At 56.9% G+C, this 26,980-nt stretch overlaps 1 protein-coding gene across 2 annotated transcripts; it reads left to right on the forward strand.

Moving 5' to 3' along the window:
* The first annotated feature begins 600 nt into the window (after window positions 1-600).
* Window positions 601-26,910, forward strand: VWCE (von Willebrand factor C and EGF domains). 2 transcript variants are annotated; one of them, XM_081798030.1, is made up of 20 exons: window positions 601-2,387; window positions 4,806-4,900; window positions 5,007-5,096; window positions 5,418-5,546; window positions 7,746-7,862; window positions 9,978-10,094; window positions 10,982-11,110; window positions 11,937-12,370; window positions 12,456-12,549; window positions 14,184-14,266; window positions 15,667-15,754; window positions 17,403-17,488; window positions 18,821-18,938; window positions 19,417-19,502; window positions 20,814-20,910; window positions 21,954-22,036; window positions 23,137-23,227; window positions 23,309-23,391; window positions 23,702-23,792; window positions 25,898-26,910. In XM_081798030.1, the coding sequence occupies exons 1-20, from the start codon at window positions 2,275-2,277 to the stop codon at window positions 26,500-26,502; spliced, it is 2,829 nt and encodes a 942-aa protein (XP_081654156.1). In that variant the 5' UTR covers window positions 601-2,274; the 3' UTR covers window positions 26,503-26,910. The 2 variants fall into 2 exon arrangements, with proteins under 2 accessions (XP_081654156.1, XP_081654157.1); XM_081798031.1 differs by lacking the exon at window positions 25,898-26,910 and adding an exon at window positions 24,222-25,738.
* Window positions 26,911-26,980: the final 70 nt, after the last annotated feature.

Consider the following 26,980-nt stretch of genomic DNA (forward strand, 5'->3'; position numbering starts at 1 on the left):
TATGCCCGCTGCTCACTGACCAGTCTGGAGCAAACCCTGCTGTAGTTCCCGGTGAGCCTGAGGCGGGGATGAGGTTGTTGGGGGGGGGGGGGGCGGAAAGAGTAGCGGAGTTCAGGGAGGAGGTAGGCGGGGTGTGCCAGAGTGTGGGAGAGGATTGCCATGAGGAGGGACAGGTGTGTAAAAGGGAATTTTTGTCCAGCGTAATTGTGTTGAGCATTTGTGGGGGGCTTCTAGTATCAGGAAGGAGCACCTGTTTGACATTGAGTGGTGGCCTAGGTAGCAAAGATAAAGGGCAGTGGTGTGGTAGGTTTTGTGGGCTCAAGTGAAGGAAGGGCTTTGTGTTTATCCCTATTCTTGAATAAATCAAGGCTAGATTCTCAACAATGTGGACACGGAAACACTTTTTTTTGGATAAAGATTTTATTTATTCATTTGGCAGAGGGAGCGCACAAGCTGGGGAGGAGAGGGAGAAACAGGTTCCCCACTGAGCTGGGAGCCCGATGTGGGGCTCAATCCCAGGACCCTGGGATCATGACCTGAGCTGAAGGCAAACGCTTAACCCACTGAGCCACCCAGGTGCCCAAACACCGAAACACAGAGATAGAGCTCAAGTAGGCAGAGTGGCAGGCAGAGGGAGAGAGAGAAGCAGACGCTCCACTGAGCAGGGAGCCCAACGCGGGGCTCGATCCCAGGACCCTGGGATCATGACCCGAGCTGAAGGCAGACGCCCAGCCGACTGAGCCACCCAGGTGCCCCTTGAAACACTTTTTAAGTAACAGTGAGGAATTCAGCATGAGCAGCGCAGGGAGAAAGTGAGCCTTTGTATGTTTAAGGCATAAAAGAAAGATTCTGTAGGAGCCTGAGCGTCCTTAGGACTCAGGATGGACATACGTATGAAAGTTGCACTCATGATACAGAGTATTTTGGTGATCTACTTGCTGAGGATGTATTGCTTAAATTAGAAGATGGACCAAGACTAACAAGGTGAGATAATGGGCCTAAATCTGAACGTCTGGGAAAGCTCAAGCACACAGGTTCAGGTAGGGAGATTGCCTTAGTAAGCCACTTGTGTTTAGGAAACAACAGTAGCAACATAAAAGGGTGACAGCCAGAAACACCTCCAGTGGAGACTGTTATGAACCACCAGCATCATGCGTTTGCCAGAAAAACCAAGTCCTATTAGGCTGTGTTAATAAAAGTATGGTATCTGGAAGGAAAGAAGCTAGAGTCCAGACAGACCATTGTTGGCACCCCATGGTCATTTGTGGTCACCAGTGTAAAGGAGCTCAGTGACAGCCTAAGGTAGCCAGTGGGAGGGCAGCTGCAGAGGCAGAACCAAAGGAACTGGGGTTATTAAGCTGAGAAATAAAAGCACTTGCTGACAAATGTAGTTTTTCAAAACTGGCTTGGGCTGCCTTTTGACAGGTAGTGAGTTCCTTATCCTTGGAAGTGTTTAAGCAAGGATCTGGGTGCCTAGGGAGGATTCCTACACAAGGCAGAGGGTCATCCTTCCCGCTTTCTCCCACTGGATGATCCCGATTTTCCTCCACCTGCTCACCACTTCCCCGCCTCCCAGTCTCTGATTGTGACCTGGGGCAGCTGCAGAAGGGGGCAAAGAGGAGCCTCTAGGTTCAAGACCCGCTAGTGCCCCCTGGCCAGGGGTGGATCCACTGACCCGCACACCCAGGACCAGTGTGCAGACCTGCTGCTGGCTGGCGGGGAGCCAGCCTAGAACTGCCCAGCAACGAAATGACCCAGCGTCCCACCTTCTCGGGACAACGCTGGCAACTCCGGCTCCACCGAGACCAGCAATTCCCCGGGCGCACAGCCTCCAGCACCAGCCTTGCTCCGGCAGTCTCCTTCCTCCCCCGGCCTCAGTCTGACGCCCACAGCCCTTCGCAGGAAGCCGACTCCCAAACCCGGGCAGGGGGCGTGGGCCGAGGCTGAAACCCCGCCCCCAGGGGTCCCTGATCTTTGCCCCCGCCCCGGGCTCCGCGCCTCCCCAAGAGGCCACCGGCCGGCGGGCGGCGCTACCTTTTGTGTGTTTCGCTCCGAGGTGCCAGAGACCCCCCCCCAGCCGTCCGCCGCGTCTCCTCGCGGCCCCCGGCCCCTCCTCTCGGAGTCCCCAGCCCCCCTGCTCCGCTCCGCGTGCCAGCTCGGGGCTCGCTGGTTCGCTCCCCGCGGCGCCAGGAGGAGGGGCGAGGGCCGGCAGCCCCCTCCCCCGCGCGCCGCGCCAGAGCCCAGCCAAGCCGGGGGGACCCGCCGCCGCCGGTCATGTGGGCCGGACTGCTGCTCCTCCGGGCCGCCTGCGTCGCGCTCCTCCTGCCGGGGGCCCCGGCCCGCGGCTACACCGGGAGGAAGCCGCCCGGGCATTTCGCGGCCGAGAGGTAAGCGCCTCGCGCCCCTCCCCTGTCCCGTCGCGGGGGCGCACCCGGCGTGGGGCAGAGGGGCTCCCGGGAGCCGCCGGCAGCCGCCGGCCGGGGCTCCCCTCCGGGGCGCTGTCCGCGCGCGGGCGCAGCCCAGGGGGTCCGGACAAAGAGACAGCAGCCTGTGCTCTGGGCGGGAGCTGTCCTGGCAAGGACCGGTGGCGGGGGGGTGCTGGAGATCCAGGCGCTGCGTGAGCCCCTCTGAGTCTGCCCTGGGGCGTGGACCCCTGGCGAGGGCAGCCCGGGACGTGCCACCTGGTCTCCGGAGCGGCTGGCCGTCGCTGGCGAACGGGCCTCCCCGGCCGGCGCTGCCGCTCCGGGGCTGGGGGCTTCCCCTGCGTCCAGGCTGCACGCACGCCGTGGACCTTGGAACCGCCGGGCTCTCCCTGGGTTACGTTTCGCTTTCCGCCTGTGTGTGCGCGCGGGCGGGGGTGGGGTGTTTGCCCCTTTGCTCTCTCCCGATGGATGCCACCCTCCCCTCGAGTCTCCTCCCGGCGAAGGCCGGGCCGCCGCGGGCCGCGAGCGCGTGTGTGCGTGATGCTCCGTGCGAGGGAACACGGTGTCAGCGCGCGGCCTGGCCCGCGGCCACCGCCTCGGGGGGCGCGCAGGGGGGCGGCCCCGCCGGGCTCGCAGCTCGCGCGTGTGTTCCGCAGCCACCGCCAGTTCCTGCCCAGATGGGCCCGGCTCCGCGGCGCTTCGGAGCCTTCCAGCCACCTGTCTCCCCGTCAGCGCCCGCCCGAGGAGGCTCCTTGGGGCGCTCGGCCCCCGCCCACCCGAGGGTGCGGCTCCACCAGCCTCCGGGGCATCCTTCCGGAGCCCCGTCTGAGAAGGAGCTGCGGGCTCCGCTTTCCCAGGCTGCCGCCATAATGGCTCTAGCCGGGGCGGTGGGGACACAGCGCGGCTGCCGGCACCTCCCACCCCCCAGGGCCCCGCTTCCTTGCTTCTTCTGTGATGACTTCAGAGAAGGAAACGTCTCTTTGAGGCTCCAGGCACAGTTTGCTGCAGGTGTTTCTGTGCTGCCACGTGCCCGCAGTTCTCCTTCCCAGAGTACTTGTCACATTTGACAGCTCTTCTCCCTGAGTGGAGCGAGTCTGCCTTCGCCATCCTTGTCCCCCAGGGCCTGCTGCCGCCCCTGGCACCTGGGGGATGCTCCGTACACTGCCTGACCGGCAGGATATTCCCAGCAGGGGGAGCGCACAGTTGGGGAGGGTTTTCTTGTCCCTCTTCCGTGGTGCCAGGATTCCCAGTTAAGAGCGGGCTGGACTCCATCACTCTGCCCAGCCCATCACAGGACCAGTTCCAGTCACCGCCTCCGACCCAGTCTGGGCAGTGCACCTGCTGCTCCCTCCCCTTCTCCACTCCCACAGCTTGCTCCTTCTCTTGCCTGTCTCAGCCCAGATCCTGGCCTTCCAGGAAACCTCCCCTGACCCTCCTGGGGACTCCAAAGCCTGTCCCATTGTGGGGCACTGGTTACATTGTTTTGTTATCACCTGGGTCTTTGTCTGCCCAGCGCCCCTGGGGGAGGGGAAAGTGGCTCGTTCATGGCTCTTCTGCCATGCATCACCCAGTGTCGGGCACTCTGGCTCCCCTTTACTGGCACCCACACCTGGGGAATGACATCTCTGGCTCCCCTGGGGCTGCCCTCCTCCTTTTTCTGCTGGCTTCCTTTCTCAACCTTTCCCTCAACAGCCATTTAGTGAGCACCTGCTATTTGCCAGGCATTGCTCTGGACACTGAGGGAAACAAAAAGGATGAAGCCCTGCTCCTCAGAGAATGAGAGGGGAGACAGACAATGAACGAATCAACGAATTGATAAGTAATGTAAGGTCCCAGGAAGTAAGTGTTAAGAAGAATAAAGCAAGATAACGGTGGGTAAGATGGATCTCTCTGCGAAGGCGCATGAGCAGAGAAGAGACCTGGGTAAAGGAGGGAGTGAGCTGGGTACATTTCTCAGCAAGAACCTTCCTGATAGAGGGAACTGCAAGTGCAAAGGCCCTATGGCAGCCATGCCTGGGGCTCTTCATCTATTGCTATCTTTCCCCCTCAGTGCTGAGGCCCCTCTGAGCACCCCACCCCCCCCAGCCACTGTGCTCCATGTTCATGTGGCAGGTCCCTGTAGGAGGCTGCCCGCCCCCCCTTCCCCCAGCCACTCTGCTCCGTGTTCACATGGCAGGTCTCTGTAGGAGGCTGCTGTCTGTTCTCTCACACCTTTGTCTTTGTCCTGCCTCCAGGAGAGTCTGGGTCATTTTTCTTTGGGAACTTCCCACTGCCCCTCTGGTGGGTTTCAAGAACTGTTTGTTGACTGACTTACTGACTGCACGGCAGGCCAATCCCTCACCCAGAACAGAAATGTGGCAAGTGCTCTCTCCTCTCTCCTAGACGCCGGCTGGGCCCCCACGTCTGCCTCTCGGGCTTCGGGAGTGGCTGCTGCCCTGGCTGGGCCCCCTCCGTGGGCAGCGGGCACTGCACCCTGCGTAAGTGCCTGTTCCCATGCCCCAGACACCCTCCCCAGCAGGGCGCTGGCTCCCTGGGCTGGCCTGTGTAGGGCCCCCACTCCCTCACCTGCATTTCTCCTCTCAGCCCTCTGCTCCTTTGGCTGTGGGAGTGGCATCTGCATTGCTCCCAACGTCTGTTCCTGCCAGGATGGAGAGCAAGGAGCCACCTGCCCAGGTAACCGGGGCTGGGCCATGGCTGATGGGAAGAATTCTTTTGGCGCTGCGACTATGTGCCAGGCACTGGGCTTTTGTCTTACTTAGAATATCATCTTCCAGCAACCCACTTAGGTAGACCTTCTCATCCCCATTTTACAGATGAGGAAACTGAGGCACAGAAGTTAGTGGCTTGCCCAGGGTTACCTGGCTAGTAAGTGCCAGAGCTGGATTTAAGCCTCCAGGGCCACCTTCCCAGCAGGATTTAGGAGGAGCCCCGGTGAGGTGGGGGTGGCGGGCACTGCGGCGTGTGGTGTGCTCACGGGTGTGGTGCCTGTTTTAGAAGCCCACGGACCCTGTGGAGAGTACGGCTGTGACCTTACCTGTAATCATGGCGGCTGTCAGGAGGTGGCCCGAGTGTGCCCTGTGGGCTTCTCCATGACAGAGACGGCTGTCGGCATCAGGTGTACTGGTGAGAGACCTGGGCGCCATGGGGGGTGCGGCGGGCTGGAATTCTGTCTCCTCCTCCATCCGTCTGTCCATCCTGCCAGGACAGTCTCCGGAGAGATGCAGGCCAGGCCGAGCGAGGCCGAGCTCTGCTGGGAGCGTGGGCAGGGAGGCAGGCAAACCCAAGAAATGGGCCCCTTCTGCTAATGAGCACCTCTTATGGGCCAGGCACTGAGCTAGGGACTGCGGTGACGCGTGGTGGCTTGGTCCCTGCTTCTGAACAGGAGGAGGGGAGACAGGTCAGGATAAGCACGGTCCCATGTGATGGGGCCGTAACTGGCCAGGTGCCGGGAGCCGGGCCCACGGAGGGGCGGATAACCGGCACTGCAGGTGGGTTGACCGCGGAAAGCTCCCTTGGGATCGTGATGTTTGAAAGACGAGGAAAGCCAACCTCAATACTTATTTTGTAAAAGTGCTGTGTGTTTGGGATTCTAAAACGTTCTTACAGGCGAAGTCTGTCACCGTCCTCACAGGCAGCTACTGGGACCAGTTTCTTGCATATCTTTCCAGAGAGCTGAAAGGAAGCCCCCACCCTTGGTTTTTTGGTTTTTTTTTTTTTGAGTTTTGACTTGGTAAAAATAATGTTTCTTCCGCACACATGAAAGTAAAAAATAACTTATTTTGGAACTTTTGGGAAGTAAAAGAAGGGTAGAAGATGAAAACTAACGTGTCCCCAAAGTCCCTACCCAGAGATATTTGTTACTAAAATGAAATTGTTTCTTCTGCCCTTTTCCCTGGATGTGTGTTTGTGAGTGTGTGTACCTGTGTGTGTGTGTGTTAGGTGTGCATATCTGTGTGTTTTATAAATTGGGCTCATACCTTATGCAGAGTTTTTATTCTTTTTCTCACTTTATATTGTGGGGGGGACTAGTCCTTATGGCATAATTTTTTGCGGCCGTGTCTGTAGGTTCTCTGCAGGGTTTCACTACTCCTAGTAAAGGCTGCAGTAAAGAGGCTTCTCGTCAGCCTCTCTCCTTATTCCCAGAGGGAGAACCATTGGGTCAAGGGTCTCACTGAGGAGTTTTGGTGCTCGGGGCTCATTGCAACATCAGAGGAAGGCTGAAGCAATTCATCCTCCCCTGAATGTTTCCTGGGGAGCACTTTCTGCACACACTTCTTGTTGCTGAGGCAAACCGGAACTGGGGACAGCCAGAGAACAATGTCAAAGCTAGCCCCAGGCGGGGGCGGGGGGGCACCACCATGAGGGATCCCAGTGGGATGGGTTAGTCAGGGTGGGCTTCTAGAGGTGGTGGGTGTGGTCCCAAGGGGCTGGCTGTGGGGAGAGCAAGTGGGGAGAATGGTGTCCGGCAGGCATGGGGTCGGGGGGTGGGAGACACAGATCTTGTAGGTCCTTGAGAGCCGCCGTGGTTCTTAGAGAAGGGAGGCCGTGAAACCAGGGTGGGGAGTTCTGTTCGGTGGCGCCCCTCACCCCACAGTCCTGAACTTCCCCAAAGGACTGCTTGGATCTAGTCACCCCACCCTGGGCAGAAGCCTCAGGGCCTCCTCGGCACTCCACAGCTGGGCCTCAACCCATTGCTCCAGCCTCCCGCTGCCCCAGCAGGAACCTCAGCTCTGGCCAGCCTGGTGGCGGGAGGAAGCTCCTCAGGCTCTCTCTCCTCCCAGTGCCTCCTGGTCCTCTGCCCATCTGTCCTCCAGGCGGTTCCCCTGGCCTCGTGGGCATGTGGCGTGGCTCTTAATGTTATCAGACTGTAACCAGTTAGAGAGTCTGTGCCATGTCTTGGTCACATTTGTGTCCTCAGCGGTCCTCCTCAGATCTGCTGCATACAGGTGGTGCTCAATAAGCACTTAATGGAATTGAATCAGCCTTCCTGCTCACTCCCCTCTGCCCTGCTAGGGTTGCCCTGCGGTGGGGCCATTGGAAATGGTTCTGTCTCAGCCGTCCTCTCTGTCCTCTGGTCTGTGTGGGTCACAGAGAAGGAGCCTGGCCCCTCGGCCTCTGCTCTCTGGTGGTTCCCTCATGGCTGATGACTTTCCTGGTGGTGCCTGGTCTTTCTTCCTCGGGTGTGTCGGGGGGTGGTGGTGGTTCCCCCCTGCTGAAGGCAGGCTTTGCTTGGGGACAGCGTCCTTGTGGGGTCACTTTTCTTCCCCTGTACGCAAACAACGTGCAGAGTGGTCTGTGCAAGGATACTTTCTCTCTTTGCAGACATCGATGAATGCCTAACCGCCTCCTGCGAGGGCCAGTGCGTGAACACAGAAGGCGGGTTTGTGTGTGAGTGTGGGCCGGGCATGCAGCTGGCTGCCGACCGCCACAGCTGCCAAGGTGAGTGGCCCGGGGACAGGTAATGATGATGCCGTTGCCGCGGCGGCTGGGCTCAGAGTCGAAGGCATGGCGGCCCCGCCCAGCCCAACGTGTGTGCGCTCCATGCATTACTGCATTTCCCGGTCCCCCGAAGCAGATCCTGTTATCATTCCCTGCTTTACTGATGGGGAAACTGAGGGTCACCCAAGGCCATTCCAGCAGGAAGCGCTGGGGTCAGCTTGAATCCTGGCATGTCCAACTCTAGGGCCCCTGCTCTGAGCTGGCTCTGCAGGGTAGAGGGATAGGGCGGGAGAGGCCTAGGGGAGGGCCAGGGGCAGGACGGAGGAGGCCACTGAGATGAGGGAGGGCCATGGGAGAGGTCCTTCACCCACTGCCTTCATTAGCTCCACCTGCCCTGCTGGCGACCTGGCTGCCCCATCTGGTGGGGAGGGGCAGGAGGACGTTGGGGTGAGGGGTAAGTGCTGGGGGAGCCCCAGGAAGAGAAGGATTCTGCTCCTGAGTGAGCAGGATGAGGGAGATCTTGTAACATAATTACCCCTTCCTTGAAGATGCCTTTTACTTACAGAAGGAAGCGAGGCAGATAAGGCAAAAGATCCCCCGTGAAAGCGTGGTATTGTTTTCTATTGTTTGAAATAGTCATAAATTGTAAAATAAGTTTTAAAAATGGCTACCTCCAGACCCTCTCTGCTACTCCTGCGCTCCGCTCTCCCACGGGAACAACCCTGATGTCTTAGTCTGCTTGGGCTGCTATAACAAAATCCCACAGACTGGGCCATTTACACAACAGAATTTATTCTCACGGTTCTGGAGGCTGGGAAGCCCGAGGTCATGGTGCCAGCCCGTTCACTTTCGGCTGACAGCCCTTCCTGGCTTGCAGACGGTCTCCATGCTGTGTGCTCATGGAGAGAGAGAGCAAGCTCTGAGGGCTGTTCTTATAAGGGCACTACTCCCATCATGAGGGAGCCCCCTTCAAGACCTCATCTAAGCCCAATCACTCCCCAAAGGCCTCACCTCGAAATCCCATCACATGAGGGGTTAGGATTTGAACATGTGCATCTAGGGGAACACAGCTCACCCTAGCACCTGGTTATTGCTCTGATGCATGTCCTCCCTGCCTATCCCCACGACGTGTACACACACATACACACTCACAGAGATAGGATGAGCAGCTAACAGGTGCAGAGCTGGATTCCGGCATCGTGCTAAGCACTTTACATGCATTTTCTCATTTCTTTCTCGTAATGAACTTGTGAGGCTGGTACTGTTTATTTCCATTTTCCTGATAGGAACACTGAGGCTTAAAGAAATTAAGTAACTTGCCCAAGATCATGTTAGAGCTGGGATTTGAGCCTCTGCTTGCTTGTTCCTCTCAGCAATCTGTCTTGAAGATCTCTCCACATCAGGGTAAATGGACTGGCCTTGCTTTTTTTAACTGCTGCCTGGGGCTCTGCAGTGCAACGATCCCACAGTGGACTAACTCTTCTCTTACTGATGGACATATACATTATTTCCAGTTTTTCACAATTTCAAACAATGGCATGGGGAAGCTTTGACACAGGAGGTACTATAGAGGCTGAGTTTTGAGGTATGAGTAGGAGTTTTCCCCCAGACAAGATGGACAGGGATCCCAGGCAGACAAAAGAACATGGGCAAAGAGGGAGGCCCACAAGAACATGGTGCATTTGGAAGGTGGCAGAACAAAGGTGGGGGACAGGGAAGGAGGTGGGAAAGGCCGTCCAGGGCTTGTGAGCTGTGGTGCGGCATCGATGCCTGTGGGAGCAGAGAGTGGCCCGGATGTTCGGTCAGATTATCCGGGACACTGTAGCACAAGGCTTGGGAGGAGCACGGGGAGATGCATCAAGCTGTTGCTCTTCTCCAGACCAGAGGCAAAGATGGCCCAGGCTGGGGTAGGGCAGTGAGGATGGAGAGAAGAGGGCTGACCCAGAGAGGACTTCGTTGATAGGCTGAATGTGGGTGGTGAGAAAAGGAGGGGTTAGGAGGGTCTCCCACGGCCCTGGGTGGGGGAGGGGATGGCAACGGGAGAGGAAGAGGGGAGCACACGGTTCTGACACTCCATGGGGAAATGAGCTGCAGCCTTGCCCTGGTCCCTTGCAGACACTGACGAATGCCTCGGGACCCCCTGTCAGCAGAGATGCAAAAACAGCATAGGCAGCTACCGGTGTTCCTGTAGACCAGGCTTCCATCTCCATGGCAACCGGCACTCCTGTGTAGGTAAGGTGGGGGGACCCTGTCGTCTTCATACTTAGGATGCCCGTCAGGAAGATGGGCAGGGCGAGCCCAGGGACAGGGAAGGGCCAGCGGTCTGGGCCTCCTGGCCGCCTGGAGCCTGTAAGCACTTGAGCCTTTGCTCAGAGCCTGCCTTTCCCTGGGGTTGGCGTGGCTCCTCGTGGAAGACCCTGTCTTGGACTTTTCCTGGCCACGTGCCACTTTTATCCTGTTATGTTTCTCTTCCACCCCTCTCCCAGATACGCCCCAAGGATTCCTCTCTGCTCACCCATTTTCTTGGCTGCCTTTCCTCCCCTTGGTAAATAAAGCATGTTATGTCTTGGTTCCTCTGGTTTAGAAGGAGACCCCTGTTTTCTCAGCCCATTAGCGGAAATTTCCAGAAAGGGATTGGCATGTTTGGCTTAAGCTTGGCTCATGGGTTGAAGGCGGGGTCCCATGGGCCTGAAAACAGACCTTGTTCTGGCAGAGTTTGGTATTTGTCTCGAAGCCTACCTTGAGCAGTGCAACGATTCTTGAGACTCTTTTTCAGAAGGGGCCACACCATCCCCTACCCACACGTGGGAAGGTGGAAGGTTTGGAGATGAGATTCCCAGCGGGGCTCATCCCCACCAGCCAGGGCGTAACCATCGCTGGGTAGTGCTGGGGGATGAGTCACTGGTGCATCCATTAAATGCCAACTGGGTGTATGAACCTTCCAAAGGGATTTCAGCCCCACTCCTAGATGTCTGAGTCACGTCCCACACCCTGAGGCAGGGATGGACCCTATAAGAACATGGCAAGGAGACTTCCCCAGCTTTCTGGGCTTAGGGATGTTGGAAGAAGGGGTCGATCGCCCCAACAAGGCAGCTTTTGGCAGCGAGGCTCTCCTACAGATGTAAACGAGTGTCGGAGGCCTCTGGAGAGGCGAGTCTGTCACCACTCCTGCCATAACACCGTGGGCAGCTTCCTGTGCACCTGCCGACCTGGCTTCAGGCTCCGAGCTGATCGCGTGTCCTGTGAAGGTGAGCGACCAGCCCTGCCTTCGCCTACCCAGGCGCCGACCCAACGCTAGGCCCCGCCCCGGTCCACCCAGGCCCCACCCCCTCCCCCCTGGCTCACCCAGACCCCGCCCCTGCCCTCCCGGGCTCCACCCCTACCCTCTCGGGCCCCGCCCCGCCCTCCCGGGCCCCTCTCACACACAGGCCCCGCCCCCGGCCCTCCCAGGCCCCGCCCCCTGCCGGCCTTGGGCCTTCTTCCTTTTCCATCCATTCTTTTTCAATTCATCTTGTTATTTCCAACTCTTCACTTTCTCATTTACGCCTTCCACTTTTTTATCCTCATCCTCCCTTGTCATTTTACCGTTTCCCTAGCGCTTTTGTTTTCTTGCAAATGGTAAAACGGGAAAACAAATGATAGAGGAGCATGTGACAGGAGTCCGGGAGCCTGGGCTCCCAGGGACACTTTGGACGGTGTGGGGTCAGCTCACTCTGACATACGTCAGCAGTGCGCCCGTAAACATGCGTACAAGGTCATCTAAATACTGAGCATGCTCTTTCTAGTCCACGGCAAGCTTTCCCCAGACTGTTCCTTCATCCCGACCTCAGCATGCCCTCCTGGGAAGCCACATCTGAGGGGGGCGGGAGCAGGGGACCCACTCCCAACCTGTCACTTGAGCCTGCTCCTGTGGTGCTTTTCCATCCCCCTTGTGCGATCGTCACTGCAGCCCCCGTGGTCTTGGGTCGAACTGGTGGTATTAGACCCGTTTTGCTGATGAAGAAACTGGTCCAGAGACATCCAGTGACTGGTGGTGGAGGAGCTGCATTTAAGCCCCCTGGTCTTCCGTTTCAGCTTTCCCGAAAGCCGTGCTGGCCCCATCGGCCATCCTGCAACCCCTGCAGCACCCGCCTAAGATGCTTCTGCTGCCCCCAGAGGCGGGCCGGCCTGCCCTCTCCCCCGGACACAGCCCTCCTTCCAGGGCCCCGGGGCCCCCACCTGGGGTCAGGACCACGAGCCTGCTGTCTCCCACCCCTGTGCCACCCACATCCTTGCCCTCCGCCCCAACTCGGCTGCTGGCCACCCTGGTGGCCACCCCCGTGCCTGGTGCCTCCCTCTTGGGGACCCTCGGACCTCCCTCGCGATTACAGGAGGTGACCCCGCCCTTGCCCAAGGGCCCAGCAGCCACACAGATGGCACCGGGGTCCTCTGCCTGCTGGCACCTGGGAGCCATGTATGAATCAGGGAGCCGCTGGACAGAGCCTGGGTGTTCCCAGTGCTGGTGTCAGGTAGGTGGGAGGGATCCTGGGGGGGCCTGCCCGGGTCTGGTGTCCGGGGCCTTGTGATGGCTGGAACTCCTGCTTCTGCTTCCAGAACGGGGAGGTGACCTGTGAAAAGGTGACGTGTGAAGCTGCTTGTTCTCACCCGATTCCCTCCAAAGATGGGGGGTGCTGCCCATCGTGTACAGGTGGGAGCTGGTCTGGGGAAGGCTGTGAGTTCCCCACATGGTCCGACTTCTTCCCTTCCCCAGCCCTTCTGCAGCTGAAAGGCTGTTCTCCAACTTTTGGGGACATTAGAATCACTTGGAGGTTAATTTCTGGGTCTCATTTATCCGGTGTGGGCAGGGCCTGGGAGTTTGCATTTCTTTTTTTTTTAAAGATTTTATTTATTCATTTGAGACAGAGAGATACAGAGAGAGAGAGAGAGAGCATGAGCAGGGGAGAGGCAGAGGGCGAGGGAGAAGCAGGCTCCCTGCAGAGCCAGGAGCCAGACGTGGGGCTTGATCCCAGGACCCTGGGATCATGACCTGAGCCGAAGGCAGATGCTTAACCATCTGAGCCACCCAGGCGCCCCAAGGAGTTTGCATTTCTAACAAGATCCCGGGTGATGCTGCTCTTGCTGGTCCAGGAACCACACTTTGAGAACCACTGGTGTATGCTGTGGTATCCCTCAGGGGGAACTTTTCATCTTCTGGGGATCCTTTTGAGCTTCATTCATTCATTCATTCATTCATTCAGTGAGTTTCTCCAGATCTACCCAGCAGTCCCCGTACCCTGCCCCAACTCTCCTCCTACAGCCAGGAGAGTAATCCTTTGTAAATTCTGTCCTCGCTCCTTTTTTTTTTTTTAAAGATTTTATTTATTTGACACAGCGAGAGAGGGAACACAAGCGGGGGGAGAGGGAGAGGGAGAAGCAGGCTTCCCGCCGAGCAGGGAGCCCGACGCGGGGCTCGATCCCAGGACCCCGGGATCATGACCTGAGCTGAAGGCAGACGCTTAACGACTGAGCCACCCAGGCGCCCGTCTGTCCCCTTTCCAATTTACTCCCATAACCTGCTTACAGTTTTTCACTTATTTCCCCTTGCTGTTGGGATACAGACCCTAAATCCTCACGAGTCCTTCGACAGAGCTTCTCAAACTCACTCCACAGGGGGATCCCTGGGATCTTGTTAAAACACAGCTTCTCATTCCGTAGATCTGGGGAGGGGCCTGAAATTCTGTGTTCTCTGAAGCTCTGGGGATAAGATGCTGCAGTGAAGACATCTTCCGAAGGGTTAGAATGAGAATAGACGTAGTGGTTTCTTAATGATAATCGTGACCTTTTGCCATGTTCCTACTATATACTGAGCCCTGAATGTGAATGGCTGGGCACCTGACATGTGAGGTTGTGGATCCTTCCAAGGCCCCTGCAGGGCACGTGGTAGTGTTCCCATTTTACAGTAAAGACAACTGAGTCCGTAGAGGTTAAGTGACATGTCCAAGGTCACTCAGGTTAACTGAACAGACAGACCAGGTTTTTGAACCCAGGGCTGCCTGGCTGCCTTTCTTGCCATATGGGAATAAAATGCCATGTTCTCAATAGAGTCCGGGGTTTACAGACATGAATGGAACCCTCCTGGGCCATCTTCTGCGGGTGTCTCCTGCTTACTTCTCCAGGGGTCCTAGGACAGCACAGTCCTGGGTACCTGGATCTGCCATGCCTGGGGCGTCCTGGCTGGTGAGAGAAAGTTCCAGGTACATTACGCCTGGAAAAGTAATGAGACCTCAAGCTTCCTCTACTTTGAAGAGGTCTGATGCCTCCACTCCTGTTTGTCTTTCAAAGGCTGTTTTGACAGTGGCGTCATCCGAGCTGAAGGGGACGTGTTTTCCCCTCCCAACGAGAACTGCACCGTGTGTGTCTGCCTGGTGAGCATCACAAGAGCCCCAAAGCCTTGCGGGTATTTTCCTAACCTTTGGGGGTTTTAGAGGAAGAGGGAAAGATGAGCTTGTTAAAGGTGAGCTTGTCAAATGGAGGGACAGTTCCCAGGTTGTGGATTTTGGGCGGAACCTGTCGAATTTAAAGGCGTGGGAGTCTGTGGAGTCGAGGAGCCTTGTGCTGAGCAGCGAAGAGCCAGCAGGCAAACAGGGTCCATCTGTCTAGGAAGGGGAGGTGATGGAACTCCCTCGGAAACTTCCCACCAGGGAGGCTGTTTTTCCCTCCAGGCAAAATATTTGCCAGCACAATAAAGGTATCCACATTTGGGACGGAGGGGGCTTATTACCAGGCTCAGCTTGTTAAGAGTATTATTTTGCTGTAGGCCAATTTGCTTCTCTAAGAATAGTTACTAAGCACCTACTATGTTCCGGACACGGCCAGGTGCTGTCCCACAGATTGGATGAGGAGCACTCCGTGCTACCAGGCTCGGGGCTTGGGGCTTTTCTTCTGTCACTTCACCCGTGGCTCCTGGCAGCTCGTCTGGGTCAGCTTTCCTGTCCCTGTTCTACAGATGAAAAAACGGAGGCATGAGCTGGGCTTTGAGGCGAGGTCTCTCTGCATCCATGGCTTGGGCTCCTCCTCCCACCCTTCACTGCCTCCCTCTGACCATCACTGGCCTGGTGGTGAAGGGCGGCGGCCGCCATGGAAGGCAGGGGGCGGGGCATGGAGACGATGAGCACCATCCTTTACCGAGCCCCCCCTCGGGTGCCACGCATACGCAGCGGCCGAGCACTTTCGTGGGTCATGTGGCACGAATCCTCCGCAAGCCCCAATGGAGGTGCCATTTCCAGCTCCTCACAGATAGGGAGACTGAGGCTCAGCGGGCTGACATACATTGGCCAAAGTCACATGACTCAGTGGAGGAGCAAACACTGCTTCTCAGCTCTGGCTGGCTCCAGAGGAGGGTTTTTGTTTTTTTGTTTTTTTGTGGGGTTTTTTTTTGCCTTAATTTCAAATTTTGAAATTTAGTTTTAAAGTTAATTCTTTGACTAGCCAATAGAGTCACCTGGTTCAAAACTCAGATGCACAGGAAGGTGTCTCCGGTGGAGTAACCTCTGTTCGCCTCTCCCCGGCATCCTTCCAGAGCTTCTGTATGCTGTGGGAGGATGTTCTCAGCACACCGTAGTAAACGCCAGGACCTGGGTCCCTGCACACTGTCCTTGTCACCGTGGTGGCATTCAGAGATCTTGGATGGCTTCCTTTAGGAGGCTTTGGGGTTGGGCAGGAGACCTGAGGAGTGGCTTGAAATAGGGAATGAGCTGAGGGGTGGGAGGGCCTGGTTCTCCTCCTCCCCTCTGCCCCCACCCAGCACCATCTCTCCCCTCGTCAGGCCGGAAATGTGTCCTGCATCTCCCCTGAGTGTCCTCCCGGCCCCTGTCAGACCTCCCTGAAGTCAGATTGCTGTACTTGTGTTCCAGGTCAGTGACTCTTTGGGGGTCGGGTGGGGGGTAGTTTAGCTCTTTTGTGTGTTTTTGGGAGCAGGGTGAGCGGAGCAGAGGATAGGGATTGATTTTTGCTTTAGAAACTCAGATCAAGGGTGCCTGGGTGGCTCAGTTGGTTAAGCGACTGCCTTCGGCTCAGGTCATGATCCTGGAGTCCCGGGATCGAGTCCCGCATTGGGCTCCCTGCTCGGCGGGGAGTCTGCTTCTCCCTCTGACCCTCCTCCCTCTCATGCTCTCTGCCTCTCATTCTCTCTCTCTCAAATAAAAAAAAAAAAAAAAAGAAAGAAACTCAGATCAAGTGGAGCATTTCAAAGTACCAGTTTAATTGAGCACCTACTATGTGCACAGTGGTTTGGATGCTAGATAGGGCTCCCCGCCCCAGGGGGCGCCTTCAACACAGCCAGGAAGGGGTGTGAGTCCACCCTTGGCATGGCTCTGTCTTGAGGCTGGGAGGGCGTCTCCCCTTCCCCACTAATGAGTTGGTCCTTTGTTAAAAATGTGGTTCTCTTTTCCTGGGATGACCTCATCATCATCACGAATGTTCCCTGACGGCTCTGTGCTGTTGCTTGCCAGCCCTTGATCTCATTGAATCCATGTGGCTCAGCCTCGAGGGAGTACTATTCATAGCCCCATTGTATAGGTGACAAAACCGAGGCTCACTGAGGTCGTCACTGCCCAGAGACGTACAACCAGTTAATACAAGAACAGAACTTGAAATCAAGCCTACCTGCTTGCAAAGCTGGTGTTCTTTAAAAAAATGTTTTTCTTAACTTTTAAATGTTATTTTTAGCTAAGACATTTTTGAATAGTTAATATACTGCCTATGAAGTAGTAACCGTTATCAGCTCTTATCAACCCCATTCTACAGATGGGAAGACTGAGGTTTAGAGAAATTAAGGATGTTGCCTCAAATCCCTCCCCACTGAGTTGCATAGCTGGGATTTGAACCCAGGGCAGTCTGACTAAGCCAGGTGGGGCTGGGCTAGCTTGCGGACTGTTTCGGTGGGGGGATCCTCGGATTAGAGGTTTTCACTGACTTCTCCTGGTCTCCAGGGGATGGCTTCGGCGCCAGACCTTGTCTTAGGCATCTGGGGCAGTCTCTTTTCTTTTTCCTTTCTTTCTTTCCTTTTTTTTTTTTTAAGATTTTATTTATTTATTTGAGAGAGAGAGAGAGAGAGAGAGAGCACAAGCAGGGGGAGGGGCAGAGGGAGAAGCAGGCTCCCTGCTGAGCAGGGAGCCCAAGGCGGGACTTGATCCCAGGACGCTGGGATCATGACCTGAGCTGAAGGCAGATGCTTAACCAATTGAGCCACCCAGGAACCCCTGGGGCAGTCTCTTTTCATTTCTGCTTTTCTCTTACTTTTTAGTGATTCAGGAAGTCCCCTCACTTTTTGGTTAAGGATCTTAGTTTACGTGTGGTTCATTCTCCATCAGTTTTTAAGCAGCAGCTTAGTTTGTGTCAGGGTTTGGAGGGGAGTGGTTGGCTCCCTGAGCGTGGTGCATGCTGTGGAGCATGGTGGGAGTGTGTTAGCTTCCCCAGGGCCCCCCTGACCCACTGTTCCCCTTTCTCTCTAGCTGCCCCAGCCCACAGACCTTGAGCTGCCTCTCCCTTTCTCCCCTGCAGTGAGCTGCTATTTCCACGGCCGGTGGTACGCAGACGGGGCTGTGTTCAGTGGGGGTGGTGACGAGTGCACCACCTGTGTCTGCCAGGTAGGTGGGTGTAGGAGAGAGGCCGGGCACAGGCCTTCGCTAGCATGCCTTGACCAGGAGAATAGGAGCTGCCATGCAGCAGAAGGGACACTGAGGCAGCAAAGGCATTATGGGGACCTGCATTCACCAAGGGCTACCCACAGTCTCCATGAAGTTCACCCTTCAGCAGAACTATTTATAGAGCACCTACTGTATGCCTGGAGCAATGCTGAGTGCTGGGGACACAGCTAAGCACAGGACAGCCCCAGTCCCCTCTTTCAGGGGGCCCACAGCCTAGGTGGGCCATGGGCAGGTGACTAGGGCTCCTGACTGGAGGGGAAGGCTTCTTGGAGGGAGAGGTGCTAAGTCGAGATCTGAGGGGTGAGGGATTTATTAGAAGAGGATCCGAGGCAGGTGTGCCTGGCAGAGCAGGTGCCTGGCATGAGCAGATGGCAGGAGGTGAGAGCGCGTGGCCTGTTGTCAGGGCCTGAAGGTGTCCCTTCTGGTTGGGGCGCAGAATGTGGGAGACGAATCAGGCAGGAGAAGACGCTGCAGACAGGGATGGTGCTTGGGTTGGGGTCCGAGAAACAGGGCCTGGGGCATGTAAGTGATTTTCCGAAGATTCTCAGGAGAAGCCAGCCAGGGAAGCGGGACAGGCAGGGGACAACGGGGTCTCAGGCTGATCCCACAGGGAGCTCTGGAGTGAGTTGCATGGCAGAGATGGCTGTGCCCAGAGGCCAGGGAGCTGGGCATCAGTCAGTTGTATATGTTCTCTCTGCTCCCGGAGAGTGGAGTGGGGGGAGAAGGAACCATCCAGGTACCTGGAGGGCCCATCCCCTGTCAGCCAAGGGCAGTACTTAGGGGAAGGGGTCTTGGGGAGGAGGGGGCCCCATGGCCTCTACCTCAGACTCAGTCATGAAGGGCTTTGCCGGCCAGGCTGAGGGCTCTGGGCTTGGCAGAGCTGCTGATGGGTTTTAGGTTTGGAGCCATGCGATCCCACTGGTGCACGAGAACTTTCTCCGGCCGCAGAGTGAGGGCAGACTGGAGGGAGAGCAGGAGGCTGTTGCTGAAGTGAGGGGAAGTGGGGCTGGGGCTGCAGCCCGGGAAGGCAGGGACCCCCAGCCCAACAGCCGGGACATCCCAGAACACGCTCCCAGCCTTTCCCCCCTACTTCCTGCCCCCCTCCCCCACATCACCCCACCCCCACTCCTCCTACTCCTCCCCCCCACCCCCCGCAGATTCTTTGTCACTTTTAGGAGGGTGACAGCCGCTTGCCAGCCTCCTCTTTAGCTTTCAGACGGCGCGAGGCTGGGGAGCTGCCCTCACTGGCCTGTGCCCTTGGTTCTCTTTCAGAATGGGGAGGTAGAATGTTCCTTCACACCATGTCCAGACCTGGACTGCCCCCGAGAGGACTGGTGGCTGGGCCCTGGACAGTGCTGTTTCGCCTGCCGGGAGCCCACACCCATGACAGGTGAGGGCCCCCAGCCCTGCATGCCGGCCTCTGCCCCACCTGGGGCCTGGATGCCCTCCAGGAGGGCGGCGGCGCTTCACCTGCTGAGACCCTGTGTATGTTTCTGGAAGCGTGTCTGTGTGTGTGGGAGCGGCATCTGCTCCCGTATGTCTCTGGGAGGGTGCGTGTTTGTGCGACTGTGTGCAAGTGCGCATTTACGGGTTCTGAGGTAAGCATCTGTTTGCGTGAGGCTGCCTGTGTGGACTGGGCACGTGTCTGGGGGGAAAACTCCCTAAACGTTGGAGCTGGATCGGCAGCTGCAGGCAGCCCCTGGGCCCAGCAGGTGGGGCGATGGACGCTCTGGGGGACCCTCTGTGGTGGGAGTGAGCCGAGGCGGCTGTCCTTGGGTGGCAGGCACGCTGTAGGTTGGGCAGGCGTTCAGGGCCCTCCTCGGCCCTTGTGCCCACCCGCGCTTTCTCCCTCACTGTCCCCTGGCCAGGCTGCTCTCTGGACGACAACGGGGTTGAGTTTCCGATCGGACAGATCTGGTCTCCCGGTGACCCCTGTGAGTTATGCATCTGCCAGGTGAATGGCAACCTGCACGCCTTCAGCTGCTCCCCTCTCCGGCTGTCCCTGCCTCACCCCGAGCAGACCCCTCGGCCCTGACCGGGCCCTCCTGGCCAGGCCTCCCTGCTGCGCCCGAAGCTGGGCCACCTCAGCCTGCCCTCCTTCTCCCTCCTATGCCGGCAGCTTCCATTTGTACAGAAGGGGGTGTGACCTGCTGCTTGGGAGGAGTCAGGGGTCCCAAGGGTAGGATTTCCCTGGGCACGGATAACTGAAGGAGTGGGATGACCTGAGGCTCCGTGGTTCGGGCCTTTCCTGCGACACTGCAGGGTTTTTCCTTCATGACCTGAATCTGTGACCTCAGCTCATCCGAAACGGATAAGGAGACGGTGCGCGGGTCTTAGAGTCAGATGGGCCAGATGCAAATACAGCCGCTTACCAGGAAACACTGGTTACAGCTCATTGTTTAAGTACACGCTCGCTTTCCTTTCTGCTTTAGAAGAGCCTTTAGTCCATTGGAGCTTAGAGCTTTCTTTCTCAAAATGAGGTCCGTGCCCCAGTGGTGCCTGCTGGACGTGCAGAATCTCCAGATCCAGAGGTCTGGCTACTCAGACCTCCACACTCAGAATCTGCATTTTAATCCCCCGGGTGACTTGTGTGCACACTGGTGTGTAAGAGTCACGGCCTTCGAGTGTCTCGGATGCACCGTTTGTGAAAAAGCCTTAGACCCTTGCAAAACTTGGAAGCGTTTCATCGGAATTACAGTTGGGAGGAGGGCATATCCGCTGCCTTTCCCCTTTATGACTGATCCAGGGCACTCATAGTATGAGAAAGCTACACAAAATCTTCATCAACATTCAGAGTCTTAGACCAAAAAAAAAAAAAAAAAAGAAAGAAACCATATGTGGTGCTTTTGTCTTCTGAAATAGACATTTCCGGTGGAATAGTTTTCTATAAAAATAGGATTTTATGGTACTCCGTAGGTTTGGGGTGAGCGAGGGTTCCAGGCAAAAGCTGAGCGAAAGAATTTGGATGGGGTGGTGGTGAGATTTGGCTGGTGCTGGAGAGGGACAGGAAGCCACGGAGACCAAAACCCCTCTCTGACCTTCCTTCTCCTTAGATAGGGAGGCTTTCGTGGAAGGCTCACACCCCCTTTCCCCAGGAGCCGGTCCTCTTTGTGGGGGACCTGCCACCTCCCATCATGGCAAGCCTCGGCCAGTTTGCAGCACTGCCCTTTCTTGGGGGTGGGGGGTGCTGGGAGGGCGGAGTGGGGCAGGGAGGCGGGGCCTGGTGTTACAGGTGGGGTCTTGGTGAAGTTCTTCCTTCCTTCAGGCAGATGGCTCAGTGAGCTGCAAGAGGACAGACTGCGTAGACTCCTGCCCTCACCCAATTCGGATCCCTGGACAGTGCTGCCCGGACTGTTCTGCAGGTAATTTCCTCCTTGGGGGGCTGCCCAGCACCCCCTGCTCCTCTTGGCAGGATCCTGCCCCCCTCCCCCTGCTTCTGGGCTTGTCCTGCACCAGGCTCCTCTGTGCAAAGGATGGACCACACGAGCTTCATCCCCGCAGCCCCACGGGGCCAGCCCGTGGTACAGATGATGAACGCAGGCTTCAGAGATACAAAGCCGTCTGCCCAAGGCCGGCCCTGTCTGGGTGCCAGAAGCAGATGTGGAGATACGCTGAGCTTCCAGCCCGGGTGGGGGGACCAAGGAACCATCTCTGTGAAACAATCAGGGAACAGTGAGAGAACATAACAATGCTGCTTTCTTTTTTTATATTAATGTTCCGCTTTTCCATAATTTCAGAAGTAACATTTTATTGAAGTACATACAGAAAGCAAAAATAAAAACAATTAAAAAGGGCCCCTTATCACTTTTAGCCTCGTGGTTTTGTTTTTCTAATCTCTCTTCGTGAAGTGTCTCTGTCTCTATGTCCCAGGTCTATAACATGTGTCTGTATCTAACAAATAACATACAGATGTTCTAAAACATTTCCCTGTTGTCCTATCACCTGCTCTCTGCTTCCTAGGATGTGATAAATGTCATCAAGGTGGCAATACTCAGATCAGACCTCAGTGGGCTTGGGGAAGCCCAGGGGAGGGGTGTGGGGGAATGTTCTGGAAGGTGGGGACTGGCTGAGTGACTGGGGGGGAAAGAGCAGAGAGGATGGCAGTGGTGCCTGGGCCAGCCCCTCTGGCCTGATCCTGCCCAGGGAGGGGCAGAGGAGGAAACACTCCCTTCCCTGGAAGTGGAAACATTCTGATCCCTCTGCTAAATCCAGGGCAAAAAAAAAAAGAGGTGGCACCCAGTCCAGACCTGTGTTTTGTCCCTTCCCCAAACCCAGGGTGACTGCCTGGGGAGGCAATTGGCCTGACCTTTGCTACCCAGAAAGCTCTCGGACCTGAGCCCTTGGCAGGAGCCTGGTCACCGGCCACCTGCCCGGCGGGCGCTCACCCCCGTGCTCTCTCTGGCAGGCTGTACCTACACAGGCAGAATCTTCTACAACAACCAGACCTTCCCGTCCGTGCTGGACCCGTGTCTGAGCTGCATCTGCCTGGTACGGCCCCCCCAGCCCTGACCCCTGTCTGTGGAGACTCCCCAGGGGCTGACACCAGCTCCTGGACCTTGGAGGCGCAATCCAGAGCCCTTCATGAGAAGGGTCACTCTGGGTCACGGGGAAGGTTGGCTCCCTCTAGCCCTGCCTGGGGTGAATCTTTACCCAGGGCCAGAGAAATCGTTTTTAAGCCTGCATGGCAAAAGTCCTCTGCTTCTGGGTGACCAGAGGGCATCTGGGGGGCTCCTCATAGTATAGCGTGGGAGTGCTCCCTGAGAGCACAAATGAGGGACTCCAGCCCAGGACTCTGAGCTGCGGTCTCAGACTCACATGATGGAGCTCTTACCGTGTGCCAGTCTGGCTCGGCCCTTTCCTTGCATGAGCTCAGTTAATCTTTGCAAGAATCCTGTGAGGTGGGAGCCACTCTCCTTTCCATCTGTGGGTCAGAAAAATGAGGCACAGCAAGAAGTCATTCTTCCCTCAAGATCCTGCTGCTAGTCTGCTGAAGTGCCAAGAATGGAATCCTGGTATCCCGAGGCCGTGTTCTCGGAGGTGCACTTTGCCCCGAAGCCAGACTGCCTCTCAGTCTGAAAAAGCATATGGGATTGTCTGTATTGTTTAGGACTGGGAAAATGGGGGAGAAAGGCCTTCCTGCCTGTGTTGCTGGAAACGTTTGATGCCGGTGGAGCTTCTTGCTTACAGTGGGTCAGGACGCAGCGTGGCAAGCGACAGGTCTGCGGGATCAGAGGAACTTAGCGCCGAACGTCTCGGCCTCTGAGTGGGCCTGTTCACTCACGTGCTTCGGGGAGCTTCAGGCTCTGGGTCCTTCTCTCTCCTTGGTATTTGGTGCTCACCTTTCCCGGGTAATTCGTGGGTTTGTTCCGCTGGGGCCTTTTGACAGATGAGCTGCGTGAACAAGGCCAGGCCCCTGGCCCTATGGGGCTTGCGTTCTGTCAGGAAGACAGACTCTTGACTGAGTGAATGAACCTGTCCCCGCACCACGGGGGCTCCGATGGGCACTCAGTGGCTCTGTGGCCAACCTTCCCGAGTGTCCCATCGGCAGCCCAGAACAAAGGGACTCGTGTGTTTTCTGTGTCATGCAGCTGGGCTCCGTGGCCTGCTCCCCTGTGGACTGCCCCATCACCTGCACCTACCCTTTCCACCCTGATGGGGAGTGCTGCCCGGTGTGCAGAGGTGAGTGGGGGAGCCGCTGCCTTGTGTCCCAGGCTCCCGGGGAGGCCTTGGCTCACGGCCTGGTCTCCTCCACCCCTGCAGATTGCAACTACGAGGGAAGGAAGGTGGTGAACGGCCAGGTGTTCACCTTGGACGATGAGCCCTGTACCCAGTGCACATGCCAGGTAAGCTGGGCCTGGGGACTCGGGAGCGGCCCGGCCAGGGGACTGCTGCTTGCCTTTTGTCCCTTTGCGAAACTCTGAGCCCCCTTAGGCCACGGAAGCCCATCTTCCTCCTGCCTTCCCAACTTTAAACAGCAGCTAGAATGCCTTTGGATTTGATGGTATCCTCCCTCTTTGTGGGTTCCTTAAAGCAGCCCTACGGTGTCAGCCTCCATCCCAGGATCTTTCTGTGGGTGGAAGAGGCGCCTAGGGGCACTGTTACAGGAGGGGAGACGATCTGGGCTTCCTCATGTGTGTGCTTGTGCTTCCCCAGCTGGGAGAGGTGAGCTGTGAGAAGGTCCCCTGCCCTCGGGCCTGCTCCGACCCCTCTGGGCCCCCCGGGGACTGCTGTCCCTCCTGCCCAGGTAAGTGGGCCTCTGGGTCCTGAAGCCTCTCTGTGTCTTCCTGCACTTTACTCTTCTTCCCAGAAACCTAGCCCTTGTAAAGGGCTGGATGTGCGAAGCCCGGGCTCAGAGAGGGAATGTGTTCTGCCCGAGGTCACACAGCCAGCATGTGGTGAGGACACATGGTTGGGGCCCTGTGGTTAGCAGGTGGAGTACTGGGTGGTAGAGCTTTGGGAGCGGTGTGGGACCTCCTGGGGCAGGACAGAGTGGCACCAGACGGGGGTCCTCATCCGAGCAGTGTCCTCGAGAAACAGGAAACTCACCATGATGTAGCTGGCTCCCCATACTCCCACCAACTCTACGCTGTGTGTCTTGAATTGAATTTTTCTGATTTAACATGTCCATAAAGTACCTTAAATGTGGCTATTTTATGCTTCTTTTTTAAAAAAGATTTTATTTATTTGAGAGAGAGCGAGCACGAGCAGGGGGAGCGGCAGAGGGAGAGGGAGAAGCAGACTCCCCGCTGAGCAGGGAGCCTGATGCGGGGGTCGATCCCAGGACCCTGGGATCATGACCTGAGCCGAAGGTACACGCTTAACGACTGAGCCACCCAGGTGCCCCTGCTTTATGTTTTTTAAACTTCCAGGAAGACATTGAATTTTTCTACTGATTTGTGGCCTGGATTTCCTCTTGGATAAAATACCTGTTTAACTCCTTTGGCCTTTTGAAGAGGATCCTCCATATTTAGGGTCGCTCTTCAGGTCCGTGGCTGAAGAAGAGCTGCCGTCAGGACTGAGGGGGCTGGAAGCATCCTGAGCCCCTATAGCCCTGTTTTGAGAACCATCGAGCACTTTGTAGATCTTGCTTCACTTAACCCACCACAGACTCCTCAGCAAGCCGATGGTGATTATTCCCCCTGATTAGTCCAGAGACTAATCGTTAGCTAAGATGCCAGGCCGCGTGTGGAGCGTGTGACCCGTGTTACCTCAGCTGTGATTATATCTCCATTTTGCAGATGGGCAAATGGAGGCTCAGAGATGTTAGGTTTCTGTCTTAAGGCTGCACTCTAGCTGGCGGCGCTGGGCTCAAGCCCAGGTCTCTCTGATTCCTTCCCCTGTGCTCTGCTGCTTCCAGATGGGGAAACAGAGGCCCAGGGAGGTGAGGTGCAGAGCCGGGCCCCTTCTCCTGGAACACACTGCTTTGGCTACGTTCGCACGTGCCTCTTCCTAACAAGAGCTCCATAGAAGGAGAAAGCACTTTTTGTTGCACTAGAATATAAATTATTTCCTTTTGATAATTCATAAAAGTCACAGTTTTCCTGAGGTATAGATCACATCCCGTACAATTCACACGCTCAAAGTATACAATCCGATGCCTTCAGGCAGGTTCAGAGTTGTGTGACCGTCCTACAGGTAATTTTTAAAATACAGTCCATTCCAGATTTTCTGGGCTTGACAGCATCTGTCTCTTCCTGATCATATACCTTTCTCCAACACTCTTCCTTCTTGTGCTTCTTCCCGCCCCATGTTCTCTGTGCCTAGCCTCTTCCTCTGCTTGTTCTCCTCCCATATATCAAGCCCTTATGATGTGCCAGGCTCCAGGCTGAGACTTAAAAGAAATTATTTTTTTCAATAGACTTTATTTTTTTTGAGCAGTTTTCGGTTCCCAGCAAAAGTGAGCGAAGGCAGAGCCTCCCCGACTAACAACAGCCTACGCCAGATGGGACATTTGTTACAATCCGTGAGCCTCCCGCACTGGCGCAGGATTATCAGCCCAAGTCCGTGGTTAACATCCGGGTTTGGGCTGGGATTTCCCGCGTGCACCATTCAGTCAGTGCTCAGAGTGGCCCTGTGAGTTGTTAGGATGCCCATTTTACAGATGAGGACGCAGAAGCCCAGCGGAGTTATGCGCCTCATACAAGGTCACACAGCCAAGGCCTGGCAGAGTGACTTTGGCGGACTGCTTCCCTCTGCTCATGGTTCCTTTTTGGTCTCCCCCTGGAGGCAGGGGCCACTGGTTCTTACCAGGTGTGAGCAGCCCCTGTCCCTCCCCGTGCAGCTCGTCCTGGGGCCACCTCGGCCATCGGGAGAACCCCAGTGCATCTTGTTTCCTCCACCTCTCTCTAGATGGCCCAGAGAGGAAGGCGGTGGAGGTCGGCAAAGCAGCTCGGAGTGCCCGTGGAGATGCTGAGGCCCCGGTGAACTGTAGTTCCTGCCCAGGCCCCCCAGCAGTGCTGCCTCAGAAGTCGGTGCTCCACGTCCTCCAGCTCCATCTCAGAATGAACCTGTCTAACGCACAGACTTTACCCACGAGCCCCTCAGGAGCCCAGGCCTCACCCTCACCCCCTTTGGGGCCTGGGGGCACATTCCCAGGGGAGCCTGGGGCCTCCCAGCCCTCACCAGGGCCTTCGATCCCTCCAGGAGCCTCCACTCTACCTCCAGCCCCGCCTGGGGCTCCTAGGCTTCCTCCTGTTACTCCAGAGCCTTCAGCCTCAGCCTCTGGGGCCCAGACAGTGACCAGAAGGCCTTCTTTGTCTGCCATTGTCCTGACTGAAGCTTCAGCCCATTCCACGATGGCCCCCAGCCCCTCAGAGACCGCCGCCACCCTCCTCAGGCCTCGCAGACTCTCTCCCGCCACCTCCAGACTCTCTGCAGCCCTCGCAGCCACGGCCAGCTCCAGCCCCCAGCGACCCGCCACGGGGACCTCACGGGAGGACGAGTCCACCGGGTAAGCAGGCCTCCAGGTCAGGGCCGTGCCTGGGACACGCCAGACAGAGAAAACGGCCAGCAGCCCTGGGCGCTGGCGGGGAGGCTCTGGGGCCAATGAGGCCAGTGACACCCGACGCTCACTTCTGCAAGGCTCCTGGAGGGATGGAAAGTCCCCAGGGCCCCACGCAGCCTTGTCCCCAAGAAGCATTTGGAACGTGCTGTGAGAGCAGGTAATCGGCACTCTCCATGGTCAGTATCCTCCTTGGACACCACGGCCGGCCTGTCTTTTGAGGAAGGTCGGGCTGCTGAGCTCCCCGCTCTGGAGGAGAAGAGTCGGAGAGGGCCTGGGATTCCCCTGGGACTGTGCCACCAGCCATCCTGCCTCCCTCCCTGAGGTTTCCTGATTAAAGGCTGTCTCAGTCTCCCCCAGACTGCCCTGCTCGTTCACTCTTGCCTTTGGAAAGGTGGGGAAGTGTCACTCCAAGCCCACGGGTGGTGAAC

Source organism: Leptonychotes weddellii, chromosome 11 (assembly GCF_054177405.1).
Source record: "Leptonychotes weddellii isolate Sample4059 chromosome 11, ASM5417740v2, whole genome shotgun sequence".
NCBI lineage: Eukaryota > Metazoa > Chordata > Mammalia > Carnivora > Phocidae > Leptonychotes > Leptonychotes weddellii.

What these genes read in the sequence shown, in the direction of transcription:
- VWCE (XM_081798030.1), top strand. Translation starts at nt 2,275, where the DNA reads ATGTGGGCCGGACTGCTGCTCCTCCGGGCCGCCTGCGTCGCGCTCCTC. An exon ending in GCAAGGAGCCACCTGCCCAG is followed by an intron (nt 5,097 to 5,417) that starts GTAACCGGGGCT and finishes TGCCTGTTTTAG; the next exon opens with AAGCCCACGGACCCTGTGGA. An exon ending in GGAGCCCACACCCATGACAG is followed by an intron (nt 18,939 to 19,416) that starts GTGAGGGCCCCC and finishes TCCCCTGGCCAG; the next exon opens with GCTGCTCTCTGGACGACAAC.